General features: G+C 50.7%; 1 protein-coding gene across 3 annotated transcripts; it reads left to right on the forward strand.

Moving 5' to 3' along the window:
* Window positions 1-2: 2 nt before the first annotated feature.
* Window positions 3-20440, forward strand: FAM234A (family with sequence similarity 234 member A). Of its 3 annotated transcripts, none has more exons than XM_069029550.1 (12): window positions 3-46; window positions 6134-6435; window positions 7531-7647; window positions 7824-8012; window positions 11565-11695; window positions 14543-14672; window positions 15125-15263; window positions 15557-15697; window positions 16052-16130; window positions 16557-16709; window positions 17504-17606; window positions 17749-20440. In XM_069029550.1, exons 2-12 carry the CDS (start codon window positions 6177-6179, stop codon window positions 17958-17960), a joined length of 1653 nt encoding a protein of 550 aa, XP_068885651.1. In that variant the 5' UTR covers window positions 3-46; window positions 6134-6176; the 3' UTR covers window positions 17961-20440. The 3 variants fall into 3 exon arrangements, with proteins under 3 accessions (XP_068885651.1, XP_068885650.1, XP_068885652.1); XM_069029549.1 differs by lacking the exon at window positions 3-46 and adding an exon at window positions 181-6055; XM_069029551.1 differs by lacking the exon at window positions 3-46 and adding an exon at window positions 181-5594.
* The last annotated feature ends 1110 nt before the right edge of the window (window positions 20441-21550 follow it).

The raw sequence follows: 21550 nt of genomic DNA on the forward strand, positions 1-21550 counted from the left end.
CGGCGGGGGACGGAGGCGGAAGTGACGGCGGCGGCGGCGGCGCGGGGTGAGTGCGGAGCGGGGCGGGCGGGGGCCGGGCCGGGGCCACGAGGGGAGGCGGGCAGGGCGGAGGGGGGCCCTGGGCCGCTCCCGGCGCAAGGCGGGCTCCTGACACCTCCATAGGTGCGCCCCGAGAATACGGCCTTGTCCCCGGCGCGCGCCTCCGCGCTGTGAGGGGGCGTTCGGGAAGGGAGCCGGCTCCCGAAGCGTCCCCGCTGCCCGCTCGCTGCCGCCGGCTCCGGGAGCTTGGAGCTGGCAGCGCTGGGGCTGGGGCCGCTCACGGGCCCGGGCCGCGCTGTCTCCGCGATGGCCGGGCTGGTGAGAGCCCGCGGCTGTCAGCTTCGAGCCCAGCCCTGGGGCGTTCTCCGCTGACCCGGAGGGGTTTGCTGGCCGCCTTGAGCAGCTCAAGAAGTGGTCCCAAAGCACAGCGAGAAGCCTGGGAAAGAATTTAATCATTTTCTCTAAAAGACCAGGTTGCTCCCTTTGATCCGAGGTCCTTTATCCCGAGGCTGGCAGCTGCCAGGGGGCCTGGGAAGTTGCTTACGCAGCACCTGGGACTGCGGGTCTGTGCTTCAGTCAAAGAAAGCCCCTCACCTCTGCAGAGCTCAGCACACCCAGAGCCTCAGCGCTCTTCCCGGAGAGGGTTAAAGTCCTGTTTCTCTTTCCCTCGGCAGCCCACAAGCCTGATTTGCAGGCATGAATTAGAGGGCTTCCTGCCGAAAGAAAAATACTTCAATGTGTTCAACTCCGACCTCATTTCCAGTCTCTTCTCCTTATTTTGTAAGGCAAAAACATCTTGCGTAACTGCTGGGAGCAAGAGGGGCAGCCTGACCTGCAGGGAGGGACTGGAGCCAGCCCTTCCCGGTACCAGGGCAGGATTGGGCTGCCTGTGGAGCTGAGAGGCTCCTCGGGGCTGGATGTCTGGTGTCTGGAGTAGCCTGTGAGGGAGCTTTGCTCTCTGTGTGTGTGTGTGTAAGAGATGCAAAGAAAAATCCATCTTCTGGGAGGAGAAAAGAGGTTTCTTTTGAAGGTGGCTGTGAAGGACAACATCATGTGGAGGAAGGCCATTGTTTCATAGACTAATGGAATGGGTTTGGTTGGAAGGGACCATAAAGATTATCTTGTCCCATGGGCAGGGACACCTTCTACTAGACCAGGTTGCCCCAAGCCCCATCCAACCTGGCCTTTGAACACTCCTTGAAACAGCAGTTTCATGCTGCCATAAATCTCTCTAGGCTGTGCAGGAGGCAGCATGGAATTTGTGATCTGTGGATTGAGTGCCCCACCTAAAAAATGTACTTGCTTTTGTCTTCTTACTAAACCCATATGAAATGACCACAGCCTTTTCCAGGGGGTTTTCCCGCATGGAGATCTCTCCAGAGTCCCTTGTGCGCTCAGTCTCTGGCAGTGAGGGATGTCACTGTGCTTCTGAGGCAAGAGGGGAGCCCTGTGGGTGAGGTGGAGATGTCTCAGTCCGAGGTGGGGGTGTCTCTGATGTGGGAGGTTCAAACACCCCACTGATCTCTACCCTTGAAGTTGGCACAAAGGATCTGCGACAGTTGGTGAGGGTGAGTGGCTCGGATGCAGTGGGGCTTGTAAGCTGTGGGATGATAATGACTGGTGTTTCTGCAGCTCAGTTGTTATTACTGGCCTGACCTGTAATCAGTTCCACCCAGCTTTAATGCTGTTCTTCGTCTAAGAGTTTTGATCTTCCCATTGCTCTCATGAAAGTAGTACTGGGTTTTGTTTTGCTCTTCTCTAAACAGTTTGAGTTTCTGTATTAGAACTCCTGTCTGTAGTGAAAACTGCCCTGGATAAGAGTTTTCTCCTACAAATGACAGATGTATCACATTGCAAGGTGCTTGTGCTCTGGAGGAGTTTCTAATTCCCTTGCTGTGGGTGCTCTGTGGCAGATGCTGTGTCTGCACTGGAGGGTTAAATGTCATTTCAGAAGAACCTGAGGACAGCTCCAGCAGGAGAATCCCAAAGGGATTGGAAGGGACCTTAAGGCTCATCTTGTTCCACCCCCTGCCATGGGCAGGGACACCTTCCATTATCCCAGGTTGCTCCAAGCCCTGTCCAACCTGGCCTCAGACATTTCCAGGGATGGGGCAGCCACAGATTCTCTGGAAAACCTGTGCCAGGGCCTCACCAGTCTCTTTGGTGGGGTTTGGATTACAAACGGTGTCCTTACAAAGACCTTAGGGACCTGCCAGGAGTAGAGGTGCCCCAATGTCAGACAGGGATGGTCTCCTCGGGTCAGTGTCCCTGGCCAGCCCTTGGCTGTGACCTGATGTCAGGAAAGAGCTGTGAGCTGCAGATGACCCAGCAAAGTGATAAGCTTGTATGCAGCATGCAGCCTGAGTGTCTTTGGGACAAAAAAACTCATTTTGGGAAATCTTACATGTTACTTCTTCTTGACCTGATGTAAGTGGGACTGCAGAAAAAGGAACAAATGACCCAAGACTGAATGTCACAGCATGATGTGATGCCCAGTGAGTTTGCTGCAGTGTCTCACTGTGCATGGGATCAAAACCCAGCAGTCTGCTCATGGAAAATAGCTGTGATGGGAATGTTGCATCTTTTTCAGAGCAAAACAAGGCTGTTCTGTCTTTATTGATGGCAGTTTGGGGCTTCAACAATTTCTGACTGACAGGAAGGAAACCTCTGAGGTGCTTAAACTAACCAACTAGACAGAACCAAACCAGCCAAATGCTGTGTTTGTGTTCCTAAAATGTCCAGTCAGAACCTGATTTCATCATTCTGTGAAAGATATAAACGTGTTGAACATCAAATCTAAGTTATGGTATATTGCTAGAAATTTTCCAGGAAGAACTGGTGCCTGGTGACATTCCAGATGCTGTGGTTTGGTGTTTTATGGGTGGAAAATGAGTTAAACCTTTCCAGTGCACAGATCCTTAAATGGTTTCTGTCACCAGTCGTCATCCACCTGACTGTCTGTGGTTCTCTGTGCTTGTCAGGCAGTTCTGTCTGACTGCTGCTGATGGTTTGTCCCTTGGGTTTAGCTGTGCAAGTGTCACTGGTTTGAGGCATATCAGATCTGTAAATCTGCACTGTGGCTTCAGGAAACAGGACAGTGAGTCCCCCATGAGGGTGAGTAAAGCTGTGTTTGCCCTGTCCCTGTTGTTACTGTGGTACAGGAAAGGGTGTTCATTCCCTCTCAGCTTGGGCTGGGGACTGCTCCCAGTTCATCCCAAGGCTGGGGGAAGCAGCCTTTAAGGCTTGGGGAGCTCTGGAACTCTGTCTGAGATGCAGATCCTGGCTGTGCTGCCAACGCTCCCTGGCCTGCATGGGATCAGTTTGGGTCTATCACTTGCTTTCTAATTATTTCTCATTCTACAGGGTCTTTCTCTCATGTTTTCTCCCGTCCCCAGATATGCTGCATGTAGTGTGTGTTACACTGCAGCAATGCAGGATCCTGTCACTGCCTGTTCCCTTGAAAGGTGCCTGGATGCGTTAAACTTCCCAGCTGAATTACTTTGTGTCCTCTTCCAGCAGGAGACAAGATGTCGGCTGCTAGAGGACAGTAAAACCATCTCAGATGCACCCTATCATTTTCTGCTTGTCTTCAATTAAACTGATTACCAGCCCTCTTTGTTGTTCTGAGCTCAGGCCATTCCACGTGCTGCCAGCATGTACTTTGGCAGCAGCGGGCGCTGGGATTTCCTGCATTGTTTGAATCTTTGCCATTGACCTTCGTGGTCCTTGTTCTGGCACCGCCTCTGCTCTGGCAGGGGTGCAAAGGGCATTATTCAAACCCTGAAAGAAAAGAGAGAGAATTGCTTTAAAGGCATTGAGGGCTCTTTGTACTTGGTGGCTCCGTAGGGTCATCGCTGCAAAAAAGAGGGGAATTACTGGGGTTGTCAGGATAATTACTGCTTTTTTATTATTCTCATCCCAGTCTAGATGACAGTGGTGAGATTTATAGTGAGTCATAAAAATATGCCATCAATGCTGTGTTAAGTGGTGTCCCTTTTGGACAGAGAGGGGAGAAGCCTGGGTTTGGCTCCTTTTGGGAAGTCTCATAGGTGCTGGAAGCAGTTGTCTGTGCCCTGGATCTTTCCCAGCTCTGTACTGGGAGGCTGTGGAGGGCTCTGCTGGAGAGGCCGGTGGGATTGTGCTGGAGCCCTGTTGCAGCCCATGCTGTGGGTGCTGGTTTTGGGAAGATCCCCCTCTCCATGCTGCTGGAGATGGGCACTCCAGAGACACACGAGCCACCTGCCCCAGCACAGGGGAGGTCACGTAACTCACTCCTGCCTCTGTCCCCATCGCTGCGGCCATGGCTGCTCCACGCCAGTAAATCATTTGCTCAGGCTGTGCCTGAAGCCTTATACCTTGAACCTGCTCGAGGCCTGGTGCAGTAAAAGAGCAATGCTCAGCTCGGGGCAGAGGCTGAAAGCACCACTTGAACTGTTGTTCCCCTTTCCATCTGGAGCCTTCCTACCCGTTAGGTGCCTGCAATCAGTCAGGGAACAGCTGGTCCCGTGAAGGTGTCCCTGGCGTGGCTGGCAGGCTGATGAGAAGGGCAGATGAAATCCTTGGAGTAAGATCTTGGGAATAAGATTCAACTTCTGCATTATTGATTCATTTGCATGGTATTGTGCAGGTTGAATTAAATTATCTGGAGTGAGATCCTGTACTTGATGTAGAAGAAATGCCAGAGCGCTCAGGTTGGAGTGCTTCTAAGTCCAGCAGGCTTCGAGGTTAAAGGGTTGACAGTGCCAGGCTGACCTGCTGATCCTGTGCCTCAGGGTTGCCTTGCCATGGATCTGTCGCCCTGTGATTTGTACCCAGAAGAGAAGAGACCTCTGCAGTGGGACAGGGACATCCTGGGGAGCCACAGCTGCCTGAAGGAGCTGAGCCTCCCCACGGTGACTCATCTTGTGTTTCACTGAACCTGTAAATGAGCTTGGGTAGAAACGTGAGACACAGCAAGCCCTGTTGCTGTTGGAGTTGAAGTCCCAGGCTCTCTGCACTGTGTTGGTGCTGACTTTAAGCTGTTTATTGCTGGGGAAGTAAATGGCTCCAGTGGACAATCCAGACATGTGACTGCTGGGGCACCGTCATGGAAAATTGGCCTGGTTGTCGTGGTTATTTGCTCTGATATAACTTTTCATAACATTGTCAAGCAGCTTTTTCCAAGACTACTGGAATGTGTTATTCTTTATTTCTTCCCTTGTGGTATTTTTTTTAAAGAAGCACTATCAGAGAATCTGTATAAAACATGGATTTTTATTGTTGTTGTGGGTAATGAATTACAGGATCCTCTGACTGACTAGGGCTCTTTCCCCCCCTTTTAATAGCAAATTAGCACAGAACCCCTCTGTTTATTGTAGTTGTAGCTCAAGGTTATGATTTATAGCAGGAGAAACTAAAATAGCAGTTGTTAGCTCTTCCAGTCTGATGAAATCAAATTTGCCTGATTTTAGTCTCAACTCCTGCCTTGTTTTTTCTCCAGGGACGGAAGTCGTCACTCTCTCGCGTTCTGCAGGGCTGGGTTGCTGAACCTACCCCGTGGTTTCTCATCTAAGAAGGTGTTGAATAGCTTTGGTTTGCTCCTCTACAGAATATGCTGGTGTTTGTTTCTCTCTCTCCTGGGGAAGCTCAAGTGCACATTACAGTAGGGAACAGCCTTATGTTGGGATATAAAGGTCACAAGTGTTTCCTTTCACGTCTCCAGCTGGGAGTCAGGCTGACGTACGCAGGAGGTGGCTGTAAGTCTTTGCAGCCAAAAGGAGCTTTTGGGGTGTTTTTCTTGAGGGAGAGCTGCAGACCAGTCAGTCCTTTCTGCGTGGGGTCTGTAGCCTTCTTTGTCCAGCTCTAGCAGAGTTTATTTCCTCCTCTGGAGAAGAATTGGTGTTGTTCCTGCATTCCACAGACTCTCCCCATTGCTCTGTGTAGGAGACCTCTGGCACCAGCAGTGTGTTGTATCCAGCTCTGTGACAATACACTGGTTTGCTCACCTCCCATTAAATGTTTCCAGAGTGAATATCAGGTAGTAACAGATTATTTGAATTGGTGTTTTTAAAATGTATTTCAAAATGTATTTTAACTTCTCTTTCCATTGCTGCAGTGAAGGGGGAGAAGGGTGTCTGAATACCGATGAATGAGCTGTGATGGATAACAAGGACTCGGAAGCTGAGATCCACCCTCTGAAGACTGAGGATGTAAAAGCTCAGGAGAACCATGAAAACTTCGTGGAGAGAAGGATTGTCAAGTCCTCAGGGCTGTCCCGGCTGTCCCGGTGGCGCACTGCCGCCTTCTTCATCTCCCTGTTCCTCTGCCTGATCATTGTGTTTGCTTTCTCCTTTATCATTCCCTGCCCAGAGAGGCCAGTTTCAGAAAGAACATGGTTCCGATACTACAACGATGCAGGTGAGCTTGCTGCAGCAGTATAAATACTTGCCAAGAGTACTTTTCCTTTCTGTGCCATGGGTTTGGGTTGTGGGCCTCTACCTAAGCACAACATGGAGCCAGACCTGCAGGGATGCAGCCCTTGGGAGCCAGAGCTATGAATACCTGACCTGGATAAGCAATGGCCCATCATAATTGGAGTGGCCTTCCAGGAGGTGTTTACAGGATCTAGTGGAGAAATTAGATGCTGCTCTGAAGTGCTAACAAGGTAGAAAGCTGGCCTCATTCACAAAAAAAAAAAAATGAGGAAGGGTATCTGGGAATAAATCTCTGTTGAAGTTTGCTCTGTAAAATGTTCCCTTGAAGTTTGAGCTGAGGTTGGAGGCAATTAGGCATTTTTTCCTCTGTCACTTTGACTTTCTCCCTTTTCCACATGGCCAACAGGAAGAGGAGAAGAATAATTCCATCTTGTTTTTTTAATAAATTGTTCTATAGTTACTATAGCTATTTTTATTCTGGTTGCTTTAGTTGGCTCTTTAGCCTGGGTCCTGCTCCCCAGTGGCTTGGCAATCGCTTCTGGGAGAGCTTTTCTTTAATCTTGTGTGCAGTGGGTTGTGCTGGATGTGCTGTAAATGCAGAGATAGTGCTCACAGCAGGGACTGAGCTGCATGTGGTGCTGCAGACGTCCCAGGTTTTGCAGACATCCCAGGTTCTGCTACTCTGAGCTCAAGAAAGCTGCTTTTAGCTGATAGAAAGATGGAGTATCTGGGTTTTGTGGGGCTTGGGTGGGGCTTCTTTGTACTTTGAGAATAGCAACCCCACACCAAGACCAGAGTTGTTCTTTGTTCAGCATAGTTCAAATTCTGGCTGCTTGGCTCTTAAAAGAGACAAATCCTCTGGGGGATAGCAAATTTTAAAAATCCTTTGGCACTAACATCCTGTCCTTGGTACTTGTGTACATGGCTTTTTTTTAATACAAAAGCCAATTTGTCCTGATGTTACACTGTCCAGGATGGAGGCAGTGAGTAGGTCCCTAGGAATTTGTGTTTTGCTGCAACTTTGTCTGCTGCGGGCTAAGAAAATCCTCACCAGAGCCTGGCTTGTGTTCTCTTGCAGTGCCCTACCAGTTCCTTGCTATAGAAGATGTGAATGAAGACAAAGTACAAGATGTGCTCTTTGCTTTCAAATCCAGCAATGGCAGCAGCAGCTTCAACAGGTCCTGTCTGGATGAAGGTACCTGCTTCAGAAACGCCTTCTAGAAAGGGCTGTCCTTTCTCTTTTAGTTCCAGTTAGTGACTGGGAGAGAAAACTGGGTAGGGAGAGGAGCTGGGTGAGTTCCAGCTCCTGGGTGGTGCAGGGCAGCAAAGGTTGGAGCAGGGGCAGCTCTCTCTGATATCTCTTCTCCCCAGGGCTGCCGTCTCCCTGTGCCTTCGTTGCGGCCGTGTCCGGCACGAATGGCAGCGTGCTCTGGGAGAGCCCTGCTGCTGAGGACGTGCAGTGGCTGCAGTGTGGCATCCAGCAGCTGGGCATGGCAGAGGCCCCGGGCTGCCTCGTGGTGGGGAAGCCGCTGTCCCTTATAGCAATCGACCTGCAGACAGGTGAGTGCCAGCCGGAGCCCTGCTGCCACACAGGGGACAGGCCACTTGCATTCCTCACCTGGTGGCCTCCGGGGGGAATGTCAGTGTGACATGACTGGCTGGTACATGAACAATGGGCACTGGGTATTTATTATCTTGGAAACCTTGCCAGAGCTGCTCGCTGGGCGTTGAGGAGCGCGTGCTCTCAGCCTCGCCGTTCCAAAGGCTGGGCTCTGGTGGGGGTTTGTGCCAGCCACTGTTTCATAAGACCAGTGTTCCAACAGCTTTTGAAACAGGAGGAGCAGTCACTAGCTGTGAATGTTACTTTATACTCTCCGGGGTTAGACACAAACCTGCACCTGCAACATTTCCCAGTTACTCATGTGTGTGTGCCAGGAGCGCCTGCCGTGGCAAGAGGAGGGGGAGTTCTAGGAATTTATGATTTTAAAGTCATCAAGGAGAGCACTTAGAAGAAGTGCTTGCCAGTCTGTTACAGTAGTCTACGATTCTTCCTGGTTCCTCTGGAAAGGTTTCTTCCTTTCTAAACTTAGAGGTGGAGAAATGCATCATCATCATCTTGCCTAATGTGGGTGGGGGTAAGGAGTGTCTGTACTACTTTAGGAGCAGTGACCATCTGCTGCACCTTGAACCTTCCTTGCTGGTGAAGCCTAAAATACATTTCCATTTTGGGGGTTACTGTTTCCAGAGGTCTAAACAATACATGTTCTCCCTAGGATCCCATCCTCTGTATCTGGTGTTGAACCCCTCACACCCTGTTTTCCAAAAACTGAAAAAAAGAAATAGCAAGAGGTACAGCTCTGAGGAATCTGAGGAAAATCTGGTGTAGCTTTTAATTTCCAGTGTAGATGGAAGTGTAGATACACACAGAGCTAGAAAGTTTCTGTACCAACAGAGATAGCACCGTTTTCCCTCATGTGTAGGCTTTAGCACAGGTTATTTTTAGACTATTAATGAAGTCAGTTTCAGGTCAAAGTGTAGAAAGTTGGCTGTGGAGCCAAAGGTGTGTAACTAAAGACAACCATAAAGGCAAGCGTGGAGAGAAGGAGCCAGGCTAAGCTACAGGTCGCAGCAGTATGGCAAATAAAACATTCCATAGATAACTTCAAAGCAAGAGAGGAAAAAATGCTTCGGATAGAAAAGTGACTAACCTAGGATTTTGTGTATTTGATGCCTTTTTGCTATTAAGTAAGTTAAAAATGGTTTCTGAGTGTAGTTGACTGGGGGTTAGGAGGACAGAGCAGAATAAAATGTATTTAAATAGGCTAAATGTATTCAAAGAGGCAAAGTCTAACTTACATCACAGTGTGCTAAAAACAGTAGCCAGTACAATCTTTAGCTGTTAATGATTCATCATCGTGGAGGATTTGGTGAGATTCCAGGGCTCTCAGGCTGTCTAGCCCCTGCCTGTAGGAAGATTGAAGGAGAGATAGGCAGATTATCATCTGAAAGTGTCTGATGTGGTTTTGATCTTTAAATGCTGATAAAGTTAGTGGTTTTTTATCATTTGAAGTTGTGTTAAGTCCTGCTTTCTTCGTTGCCACAAAAAGTGACCTGAGTGGGCAAGAAGGGAAGTGTAGGAGTGCATGCTCCTGTTTGTGTGGGACATCTAACATTCCTGCATGTTTATCTTACCAGCAAACCGGGACACATAAGAGCTTAAGATTAACTGTTCCAGGTCAAAGTAAAAGTCTATGTGGCTGTGTATTATTCCATCTCTGCCATAGCCCAAAGCAGTCTCAAGGAAGAGGACAGGAGTAAGGGTTTTGTTACACCTTCTCTCTTCACCTGATCCTCCAGCGGCCTGAACTGTGAGGCCTGTGGGTGGTTCTGGTCTCCTGAGGGATATGGCAGAAAGGGCACCACGATGATCAGATGTATGGAACAGCTTCTGAGAAATCACTAAGTAAATAAATCAGAACTCCAACCTGGAGAACGTCCGACAGGGACAAAAGTCTCTGTGTCCCCTGTGGATGCTTGAAGTGAGAGCTGAACTCAGTCCTCTGAGTTCTGATTTTATTATTCCTTCCAGACCAAAAAAATCCAACCTTTTCACCCAGGCTAGATTTGCAGTCCAGGCACTTGCCTAATTTCCATCTTGGCTCCTCTTGCTGTCCTTGTGCCGTGACCCCGGGCTCTGAGGAAGCACCGTGGCACTGCAGATGTCAGGCAGGACAGTCCCATCTCCTGTTGATGGAGCACGAGGGGGCTGCTTTCACAGGCTGTGCTCTCTGTGGGCTGGGTTAGGGCATGGAAGGATTCTTAAGTGCTTGGTGTTGAATCCAGCTCAGTGTCACCTGTTTCACTTAACTCAGACTGCTCTTTTAAAAAAATAAGATGTTTTCTCCCAGTCTATGTCTGCTGTCTAACCACCAAAGATTTGAGCCTTCTGCACTGACAAGTGAATTTCCTTAGCCTGGTCTTACTCCTGTACCTTTGGACTGTCCTGAAGCTAAAATGTGGTAATTTAAAACTTCTCTTCTTCCTCTGCCTGCTTATTTTCTTCGAAGGCAAAATTCTTTGTCTTCCCATGATTTCCTAAGGAGCCTAGGAAATCTGCTCTCTTCACTTCACATCTGTTGTCATAGTAACAAGTCCAAGTGTTTTTTTCAGCATTGCAGTAAAAACTTTGGAGCAATCCTACTAGAAATACAGCCTGCTTTAAATTATTGCAGACAGCATCAAGTAGTAATTCCTTGGCTTTCAGTCCAGCTGCCTTCCTGACAAAGAACAGATGATTACTTTGCATTCCTGAAATGATAATTGCTGTGTGTGATGCTGGGTAAAGGGGAGGGTAAACATTTGCCCTGGGAGCACCTAATCAGACACCAAAGTGTTCATTAGAAAGAAAATCCCCCAGCAGTGTCCTCCCTGCCAGATTCCACTGCAGATTCCACCGGTCAGTGACTGGAAAGTGACCCACAGCCTTGGACAGTGGGTGGATAGAGCCACTCAACTGGTTTGGAGCTGTTGAAGAGAAACCCACCCCAGCCACCCCGTTTTTTAAAAAGCAAAGCTTTTGTACCTCAATTAAAATCAAGTTTGAGCTGTGTGTGTTCTTTAAACAAGGGAGAGGTGGGATGTGGCCTGAGTTGTCGCTGGTCATGTCAGTGGGGAAACATGTGCAGGAGGCAAGTTGCAGCAAAGAAGGTTCTGCCAGGAGTAGCAGCAACACTGGTCAGAATTCAGCTGCTTTATGGTCTCAAAATGTTTGTGCAGGTTTAAGTGCACAGCAGCAGGCATTTGGATCAAAACAAAGGATTCTCCATGCCATGAACGTGCTGGGAAGCTTGTTAACTAAAGGCACATGGGAAGCAAGCTGTTCTTTGTGCCAGGGTGTTTGGGTGTGTTCCTGCAGACAGCTAGGATTGCTTTCCAGTGTGAGATGAAATTGTGGATACTGGGATTCATTGGGAATGCAGAAAGGCAAGGAAGTACCCCATGATGAGCATAAATGTTGCTGGTTTGTGGTGCTGATGGGCTGGAACAGGAGCATTAATAACCTTTCAACCTAAGATGCCTTTTAGTGACTGTTTCCCACTAATTGTTTTCCAGGAGAAGTTCTGTGGAGGGAATCTGGTGACTTCGGAGCTAATTATACTTTGCTGACTCCTTTGTCAGTGATTCCAGATGTGGATAATGATGGAGTTCAGGACCTGATAATCTTTATTACTCAAGGAGGCCAGGTATGTCATCCTGAAGCTCTGATAACCCCAGGGGATGGCAGGAATGCTGTTTATTTCCACCTTGTAGTCTCAGAGGAAGTGTCTGGAGGCCTCTGGTTTCTGTGCGTTTGGGGTGGGTTTTTTCCCACCCTCCACAGATATACTCCCAAATCAGCACAAGTGTTTTATGGTTTAAAAAAGTAAAATAAATCAAAGAGCTGGCCAGTAATCCCTCCCCCTGTGCTCTCCTCACTGCATGTTCCTGAGCTGTCTGGGGAGTGAGCCGGGGCAAGATGAGCTTGCAGTTTTCTGCTTCTCTGCTTAGAGAAGTGGAAGTGAACAAACCCTGACAGCTTTGGCTCTTAGATCAAAGCACAGCTGACAGTCAGTGCTTTAGTACCAGCACTGCCCTTTTCTGATCCCTTCCCTCTCTCTGCCTGTGGTCTGCTTTGCACTGCTCTTCCCAGTGTCACAGTGCTGGTTAATTCTGATCTGAGTCCATTTAGCGAAACAGCTGCTGGTTGTATTATCTCCCTCCACATACTGCATTTCCCATTTCTGAGAGGGGAAAAGTCATGTAGCTAGAGCAGTTTTTCTGCTAAAACATCTACATCCATGATGGGGTGGCACAGCATTGTCTGCGTGCCCAGTCTGTCCTGTTCAAAGCACGCAAGTTACAGCTCCCTGTGGGTCTGCTGGGAGCAGTGGGAGCCCCATGTCCTCATACCAGAGCCATGGAATCATTATGGTTGGAAAAGACTTCTGAGATCATAGAGTCCAACCTGGGACCCTTCCCCACCTTGTCACCCAGCCCAGAGCACTGAGTGCCACATCCAGGCTTTCCTTGAACACCTCCCGCAGTGGTGACTCCACCACCTCCCTGGGCAGCCCCTTCCACTGTTTAGCAACCCTTTCTGAAGAAATTCTTCCTGATGTCCTACCTGACCCTCACCTGGCAGAGCTTAAGACCATTTCCCCTTGTCCTGTCCCTTTTTCCCTGGGAGCAGAGCCTGACTCCCACCTGGCTCCACCCTCCTGTCAGGGAGTTGTGGAGAGTGAGAAGGTCTCCCCTGAGCCTCCTTTTCTCCAGGCTGAGCCTCCCAGGTCCCTCTGTTCCACCTCACAGAACATGTGCTCCAGACCCTTCCCCAGCTCTCTTCCCTTCCCTGGACCTGCTTCAGTACCTCAGTGTCCTTTTGGAATTGAGGGGCCCAGAACTGGACACAGCACTCGAGATGTGGCCTCACCAATGCCCAGTACAAAGGCAGAAGCACTTCCTTGGCCCTGCTGGCCACACTATGGCTGGTACAAGCCAGGTTCCACTGGCCTTCTTGGCCAATGTCCTCCCTAAGAAAAGAGAGTTTTCCTGTCCAAGGCATTGTTGTTGGAAGAATCATCAGAAATCCTGTTATCTTTCCTCCTTGCTTTTTCTATCCCAGTTATCTCAAGACTTTAGTTTTTTTAATCTTAGGCGGCCAAGAAATGTTTGAATGTAGCCTCTGTTCTTCAAGACTGCCTTTTGATCTGTTTTCCATTTAAGCTCTCTTGCTATCTTGGTATGAAATCCCTTCCTCCCTCTGGATTTGGCAAGCGCTCTGCCAACTTAAGGAAAAGTATGTTCTCTTTTGAGAAATCACGCAAATGTAGGAGCTGGAGTGGAGCTCTGCAGCTTGGAAAGGGCTGGTCAGAAGGGAGATTCAGCACTCAAGTAGAGGAGCTTTGTTGCTATTGAGGGCTGAAGTTGAAAGGACAGAGCTGTGAGCAGTCTGTGGAAGGGTCTGTGTGCAGGGGGTTAGAGGGCAGCTTTTCCACAGATTCCCATTGACCCCTGCCTGCTGCAAGCTTCAGCACAAACACATCCCGGAAAATGCGCCGGATTTCGGGATCCACCTCCTGTGGCGACACAGAGGGGTTGGCAGTGCAGTGAGGAAGGTGTTGTGTTTTCTCACTCCCTGTGTAAATACCTCTGGCTGTCACTGTCCCGGGGCAGCCACTGGAGCTGTGCTTGCCAGTAAAGGTGCAGCTGATCTACCAGAGCTGGCGTGTGTCTCCTCCCAGTGCGGGAGGCTGGGAACAGCTGGTGCATGTGTTGCTCTCCCTCTCCAGTTGTGTTCTCATTCTCCCCAGCAAACTCAATCCCTTATTCACCTGTCAGACTCTCCAGATTCGCTTTGGGAGCAGCAGATGTCCTTCTCTTTCCCAGTCCCTCCCTCTCAAGGTAGAGGGAAGGGTTCCTGCCTGACTCAGCATTTCTGATGGATGCTGTTTCTCTTGGTCAGATGTTTCACTTGTCGCTAAAGTCCATTGCTCTCCCCAGACTCTGACTGTTGCTCAGACACTTAAATCTGGTCCTAGTTTTAACCTTTATTCTCCTGGGTGAAATGTTTTTAGTGGATTTTGTTACCCTGCACAAAGAATAGAAAGAAATCTATCAGCTCTTTTATCTTCTTGGACTCACATAAGCCAAAGGAGGAGTAGATTAGGGCACTTAAAACATTTAGCAGAGCTGTCATGTGAAGCCAAGTTTCCCATGTCCATATGCTGCATTGTTCCTGCCTTAAGGTCATCTCCATTTTAGGCTTGAATGGATCTTTGCTGTCCTTACAGAGCTGAGGCTGCTGTTCCACAGTCCCAGTCTGTAAGGAAGATGGGTGACAGAGGTAGCAAATTCTCAGAGCAGGTGGCTATGCTGGAAGTGGCTTTCAGACTTCCAGAAGAACTCACAGCAAAGGGGTCATCGAACTCATGCCCACTCTTCCAAAACCAGGGAGAGACTTCCCATCCAAGCCTATCCTGCTCCCGTTCAGTTGTTGTTCTGTACCAGCTTTAACCTTGTTGGTTTTTGTCTTTAATCCCTTCCCTGCATAGGTTAAGACCTTCATCCATTCAGGAAAAACTGGCCAACAGATTGGCTCCACTGGCAGCCTGACCGTGGATGGCAACGCTCGCTACGTCAGGCTGGACCTGCGCTCCTCCTCCTACTTCCTTTTCTACACAGGTACAGCTCTGCTTGGGAATCAGTCTGAAAGAGTGATTGTAACTGAGATCAGGATTAGTAAACATCATCTGAGAGTGTGTTTTGCGTTCTTACAAGCTGTGTGGAGCTTTCACCTAGTCAAAGAGCTGTTCAGGGCCAGGAGAAGGGGGGGCCTTCTGCTTAAACTGCAGTTTGTTATGTACTGTAGTGGTTTTATTTAACAAATGTCAAGCATGTAAGGATTAGGCAGTCATTTATAGCAAATGATTACTGTGGAACACTTGGATTATGAACAGATAAAACGTTAAAAGCATTCAATAGCAGGCTTGAGTCTCAAAATACCACTACAACTCTATGATGCAAGCCCTAAAAATATAGTTGATCTGACAGATCTGGAAAATCATAGAGTTCAGAGCCAGGGCAGGATAACTTATCTCTCTCATTCTTGCTTTTTTTTTTAAATTTTTGCACAGAGAACTCTCTCTATGCATATTCCCTGAAAGATCTGTGCAGTGCAGCAGTTGGGATGGAAATTAAACTTCCCGGCCTCCAGCAGGATCCTCAGTGGGAGAAGAACATTGACCGCACCACGCACCGCTTGTCCCTTCTCAGGTATGAGGTTATGTCTCTCCTGGAGGCTGGTGGAGTGGAGGGTGCTGGTGTTCCTGACAGGTTGGCCTGTTGGGGCTTTGTTCTTTCCTGGCTATTTGGCTTTTGGACTAGGAGCACATCCAAAGCTCAGGAAGAGGGTTGGTGTTAATGGCTTCATCAGGGGTTCACAGGAAGCAGGCAAAGCACGTTGGGGTTTCCTATTTGCATTTACTGTGCAGGGAAGAAACTCCAAACCTCACAGTAAAAGCACCCCATGGTCTAAAAAACTTAATCATTTCTCTTTCCTTGTTCAGATTTGGAGACTTCCGCTACCTGGCAAAAGTTCCTGGGCCGTCACGGGACAACATCTTGGTTGTGAGCTCAGAGATGGCTACGCTGATCAACACAAAAGATCTCCACACTGTGTGGACCCTCAACGTGTCCCGTGCTTTGAGGTAGAGTTCTCTGTGTGGGCTAGATGTGACATATCCAAGATCCCAGCAACAGCAGATGCAATTTTTTTTTTTGCCTGGGTCATATCTGGATCTTGCTTATGGTGTTTTGTCCTCTCTGCTAGCAAATGCTGGGTGCTGCTTCAGGATGGAGGAGCTCAAAGCTTTGATTCCTCATTCTGTGGCTGCTGTGATGTGGCTGGGCTCAGAGTTGGGGTGGTACCAGGCCAATCCAATGTTGTGGCAGTCAAGTCTCTTACCAGGGCAGTTGTGGGAGGATAGAGGCAACTGGGAAAGCAAAGTATGCCCAACCATCAGGGTGGGTTCTGATCTGTCGCTGCTCTTTCTCTCCCTCAGTGAGCCGCTGCTCGGTTACTACAAACCTGATGTTCTTGGTATTGTCCTGGAGAGTGAAATTGGACCCAATAGGAAGAAGGTTTGAAATCTCTTCCTTTTAATTCCCATTTCTCTGTATGTCACAGCTCAAGCAGGAATTGAGTCAAGGACAGTTGGTGGGATGTGTTCCCTCTGGCTGATTTTAGGAAGCTTTAAGCTGCAAAAGGATCTCTTTCAACAGGTTATCGAAGCCAGCTCAGGCACTTTAATTTTCTTCTCAGCAAGAGGCTTCTATGACAGAACTTTGAACCCCTTGAAGTAGCTGCAAATCTTGTGACTTTACTCTAATGTGGCCCACCCCAGGTCTCACAGCTCTGTGATGCTCTGCTTCAAGTATTTCCTCATCTTCCCATGTGTCAGATACTTGTTCCCATAGACAGTGTGGGGAGAGACAGCTGACCTGACTTCTCTCTCATGGCTTGTTAAATGCCTTTGTCATGAGTTCCTTTTCTTTCTTCTCTGCTAGGTTATGATTGTAGAGAGTGGATCTGGAGCAGTCCAGTGGGACTTGAAGCTGAACTCGGGAGCAGGGAGCCCTGGCCCAGCCATCCTTTCCACTGCGGATCACCGCTCTGCCTTCCTCATCTGGGGAGACTACCAAGAGCCAGGCAATGAGACAGTGAGTGGTGCTGCTGAGGGCTGCACTTCTCCAGACTCTGGGCCAGAGTTGGGTGGAGTTACCCCATTCTCAGAGTGTTGATATTCCCCTCTGTGTGTGCCACTGACACTGCAGCCTAATGCCCTGGGTGTGGGTTCAGTGTCCATAGCCATGTCCCTGCAGGTGGTGGTGGCACCAGCAGCTTTTGTCACCCTCAGCCTGCTTATGTAGAGAAAAGGAACTTGGTGGCTCTGTGAGCAAAGTCACTGCCCTGCCTTGGTGTGGCACTGTAGGTGAGGTGGGAGGCTTCTGGCCTGGTACCTTTGGAGTTGCTGCTGTTTCCCTGGGAGCCTCCCATGGCAGCATTGCATGCAGTGATCTCTGTGGCCACGTGAATATCCTTTCTGTGTCCCAGGCAGCCTCTGGCAGCCTCAGTGCACAGCTCAGCTGCTTGCACAGCCCTCAGGGCAGTGACAGGCAGCGCTGGTGGCAGGTTGTGTCTCTGAGGCTGCTGGAACACCAGCTGAGCTTCCTCTGCTTTCCTTGCTCACTCTGCTAGCCCTGAGGCAAAAATCTGTCTCCTGCCTGCAGCAGACAGGGCAGCTATTTGCAGGAAGCTTAGGGTGGGAAGGAGAGCAGTAAGCAAAATCCCAGCATTTGTCCTAATGGTGTCAGTCAGGATGAACTGGGCTGACACGGACAAGTGTCTGGCTGGGTGTATCCCATCGAGCATGAGTAATCCCTGAGCCTGGTGCTGGTGTTGTGTCTGGGATAACGTGTGAATCTGTGTCCTGATAGTGTCCTGTTGGTTGCAGAGAGACAGAGCTCCCCTCCAGAAGCTCTACCTTTTCCATCCTTCCTACTCTAATGTCCTGTTGGAGCTCCGCAACAGCACAGACCAAATAGTTGCATTCACTGGTAAGTCCTCTCCTTCCAGTCCTCCAGCAAGGAGGTGCAGGAGGACACTGGTCCCTCCTGGCCCCTGTGGGTGGTGTTGGGTCTGGTGGCCAGTCCAGGCATGGAAGGCTTAGGCTGGGTTTCCATGTGCTCCGTGTTGCAGCAGTGCTGTTCGAGCGGAGCCGTCACGCCTGCTACGTGCTGCTGCGGGGCCCCCAGCCCGGCGAGGGGCCAGGCCCCGTGTCCCTGATGAAGAGGAAGCTGAAGGAGGATGTCTCGGGGAGCAGGGTGATCTGGCTGAGCCACATGGCCGGGGACAGTGAGCAGTACATCCGGGACCGCCTCTACAGGATGCGATTCCAGAGCCGAGTGTGAGCTTGCCGAGGGAGGGGGAAAGGCTGCCTCTGCTCTGCAGCCGTGCTCTCAGCAAGCCCAGAGTCTGGATTCCAATGGGAAGCTGCCTTTCTCGATCTGCAAACCAAAGCGTGGCTGGCAGGGAAGCACCCCCAGTGTCCAGGGACACCTGGGCTGTGGGGGCAGCTGCCAGAGCGTCCGTCCTCAGAGCTGATGGGACTTCAGTGCTTGGCCATCACTGAAATGTCATCAGCTCAGGGAGGAGGGCTTTCTCCTCCATCCCTCTGTGCCCTCAGAACTGTGCTGACTCAGGAATGTGTCTGGAGGAAAGCACATGCTTCCTGAGATGCCGGAGTTGATGATTTCTGGGATGTCCAAGAAGTGGAGTTCACTGTGTGGTGTTAAGATTTCCTTTCTGAGTCAGCTCTCCTGGCTGGGGAGAGGTGCTTGGCTGCAGGTTGATTTGCAGTTACCCTCTCCTGGATTTGGGCCCTGCTTCAGTAGCAGTGGGGGGTGTGTGGTTACCCCAGCCATGGCTGTGGTGTGTCTGATGTCACTTGGGCCAGCAGAGCACAGGTTAAAGTGTCGTTCTACTTAGCAAATGGCCTTTTCCCCAAAAACAGCCCCACGTGTCCTGCTCTGCAGTCACCAGCCTACCTTTGTTCTGTGTCCTCTGCTGCTTCCTTCCCAGCCAGGCTGTAGAGTGTTGGTGACACCGAGAGGGAGCTGGTCTCCCACCTGATGGATGCATCAATGTTCCTCCCTTCCTTCAGTCTGCTTACAGGTGGTGAGAGGTCCACCCTGAGCCCAGGCTGGCTGGTCCCTGGCAGTACCTCTCCTGGCTTAAAGGAGCCAGAGGATCTAAGACATTTTTGGTTTTTTGGAGTAGAATTGCACTTTAACCTTTTCTGGGAGCTGAGATTGCTGCTCTGGGAAGCCCTGTACCCAAGTGGCAGTGCCAGCTCCCTGCTCATTTAGCCTTCCAGCTGCTGAGGAGCCTTCTCTAAGCACTGTCCCTGCTGCCAGGAGGTGGGCAGGAGCTCTTGTGCTGCCTCCCAGCCCTTGGAATGGAAGTGATGCTGGGTGAGGATCCTCGGGCATTCTTCTCTCTGCCCAGCCTGGTATCCCAAGGGGATGGGACAGGTTGCTGTGTGAAGATGACATGTTTCTCCTGGAGATTCATGTAGCACCATGAGGTGTTTGCTTTGCCCTGTCCTAGTGGGTGCCAGTGCAGGCTGTAGAAACAAGGTACAGAGCCTTGAAAACAGTTTGAACCAGCTGCTCAGTCCTGAAAATAAAAATAGCCCTAAAAATAACCTCTCTAAAGCTCTGCCGTGCCGGAGGGGGTTTGGCCAGTGCCTCCCTCCCTTGCTGAGTCTGACATTGGGGGATGTGTAGGAGCACTGTAGGATGGGAATGTGCAGCATCAGGCATCAGCTCTTCCCTTCTGCCACTGCTGAGCCCAAATGTGCCACTGGGCAGCTGCTGTCACCAGCTCACACCACAGCCCCAGCAGTCCCAGGCAGACAGCACAGGGAGCTGGGCTGCCTAGACACCTCCTGCTTCCAGCTGGCCAGTGGCTGCCTAAGGGGTGCCCTAGCTCCCTGTGCCCCGTGACCCATATCCCAGGCAGTCAAGGGAGCCAGTCCTGGCGTGTCCCAGCTGTGCAGGAAGCCAGGGATACTCTCTGGAGAGTGCTCCACAACCTTCAAAGCACCCTGGGCTCAAAATGGTGGGGTTCCCCTTCTGCCTGTCTAACCAGCTGTTTCCTGGGGGAATCTAGGAGTGCAGGGAGGCTCCCCAGCTGTGTCCCTCAGCCTGGGTTTCCTCTGCTCAGCACCTTAGGCCTGATGGCCCCACAGGTCCCTGTGCCAGTGTTGCAGCCATAAGAGGCTCTGAGGGCTGGATTGAGGCTGCTCTTCAGCCAGCTGGAGCAGGGCACAGGGCAGGGGACCCCAGACTTGCACTGTAGTCCAGCCTGAGTGTTGGATGTGGATTGTTTCCTGCTGAGATTCCCCTGGCAGGAGGCAAGGTGCCTAGGCTGTATTCTCACTGCACTCTCCCTCCTCAGATCCCTACCCAGACCAGACCTTCCCATAGGCACACTGAATGTTCCTTCAGGAGAGCTGGATTTTCAGCTTTGGGGAGCTTTTCTGGCTTTAAGTTGTCCACTAATGTTTCCAGACACTTTGGAAACACAGTTTTCCCTGTGGCAGCTCAATTAAATGCATCAGTGCCAAACCAGCACCTTCTTAACAAAGCCAGTCTGTTTTCCAGCTTATTTTCCTGTGTCATTGTTTTTTTGCAGTATTTAATGAATGACTTTGTGCCTTGATTCAATAACTCAGCTGGGTGGCGATGGCTATATCACTGTGTTATGTGTTAGTGTGGTTTTTAACACTGAGACTGGTTTGGTTCTTTAACTTATTGCGAATTGTGCTGTACAGGACTTGCTCTAACCGGAATGGTTTCAATAAACCCTCTTTTGCATTGTTTGTAAATGGTGCCCTGCTTTGATGCTGGAGGTTACACAAGACTTTGGGATATGTTGGCAGCTCTTTGAGTGACCTCCCCAAGGCAGAACACCCCTCCTTGGGAGGGATCCAGGTGTCCTGGTGATGCTTTGACAGCTGAGGTGCTGCCTGCTGCCCTGTCCTGCTGCAGGCAGGTGATGGACCAGGAAAAGGGAGAAGGGAGCATGTGGAGAGAGGCTGGAGTTAGATAACCAGGCTAGGCCAGCCCATCCCTGCCCCCTGCCTGGGGCTCTGTGACCTGGTTTTGCACCCCAGATTTCCCACTGCAGTCCATCAGCACGAAAATCTCATGCTGGGGTTTGGATTTGGATCAAGCCGGAGGGAGACGCGTGGCAGGCGCTGTCTCCTGGAGCGTGGGACCATCTGTCACTGCCCGGAGCCTGCCAGCACCGAGATCCCAAGCTCCATCCTGTGACCGAGGCTCCAGCAGCTTCCCCTGCCCCAGGGCCCTCTGTCTGCCCCAGCACCGAGCTGAGAATGCCCCTTGCTCTGTGCCACCCTCTGCAGCAGGAAAGGATGCCACTATCCCCAGCATCCCAAGGGTGTTTGTTAGCCAGGATACGGGATGGCAACTCCAACCACCTACGGGGCTGGAGCTGTCCCCAGCTCTGCTGAGTGGGTACGTGTGGAGCAGGCTGGGCTCCAGGGCTGAGCAGTGCTGGGCATCAGCCCCCCTCTCCTTTATGTAACCACCAGCAATAATCCCCCGCAGCTGGGGCTCAGCTCCCGGGAAGGGAATAATCCTGCCGTGTGATCCTCGGCCTCTGCTCAGATTAGTAGTCCATGGACAGGGACAGTGCCTCAGCTGCCAGCCCTGCTCCTGGTGCCCCTGCCAGCCCACAGGGCCGTGGCACTCCAGCCCCATTCCAGAGGCCTTTTTGTCCCTCCCAGGGTGTAGGTGGGCACACCAGTAACGCCTGAGTGCCAGCTCAGCCATGCCAGGCTGGTGCTGCCCCTCGGAGCAAGCAGAGCCGTGGGTGATGGCTGTGCCATGGGCTCCCGTGCCTGGGGGCTGCTCCCCTGCCGGGGTCTGCACCCTTGCCAGCTGCTGCAGGCGTGGGAGGACGTTGCTTCCAG

The sequence above is a fragment of the Aphelocoma coerulescens genome, chromosome 14 (genome assembly GCF_041296385.1).
Source record: "Aphelocoma coerulescens isolate FSJ_1873_10779 chromosome 14, UR_Acoe_1.0, whole genome shotgun sequence".
Taxonomy (NCBI): Eukaryota; Metazoa; Chordata; class Aves; order Passeriformes; family Corvidae; genus Aphelocoma; species Aphelocoma coerulescens.

Excerpts from the sequence above, each read along its gene's own strand:
- FAM234A (XM_069029550.1), top strand. The coding sequence starts at position 6,177 with ATGGATAACAAGGACTCGGAAGCTGAGATCCACCCTCTGAAGACTGAG. Across the intron at positions 14,673-15,124 it reads CTACTTCCTTTTCTACACAG|AGAACTCTCTCTATGCATAT; the intron begins GTACAGCTCTGC and ends ATTTTTGCACAG. Across the intron at positions 17,607-17,748 it reads CCAAATAGTTGCATTCACTG|CAGTGCTGTTCGAGCGGAGC; the intron begins GTAAGTCCTCTC and ends TCCGTGTTGCAG.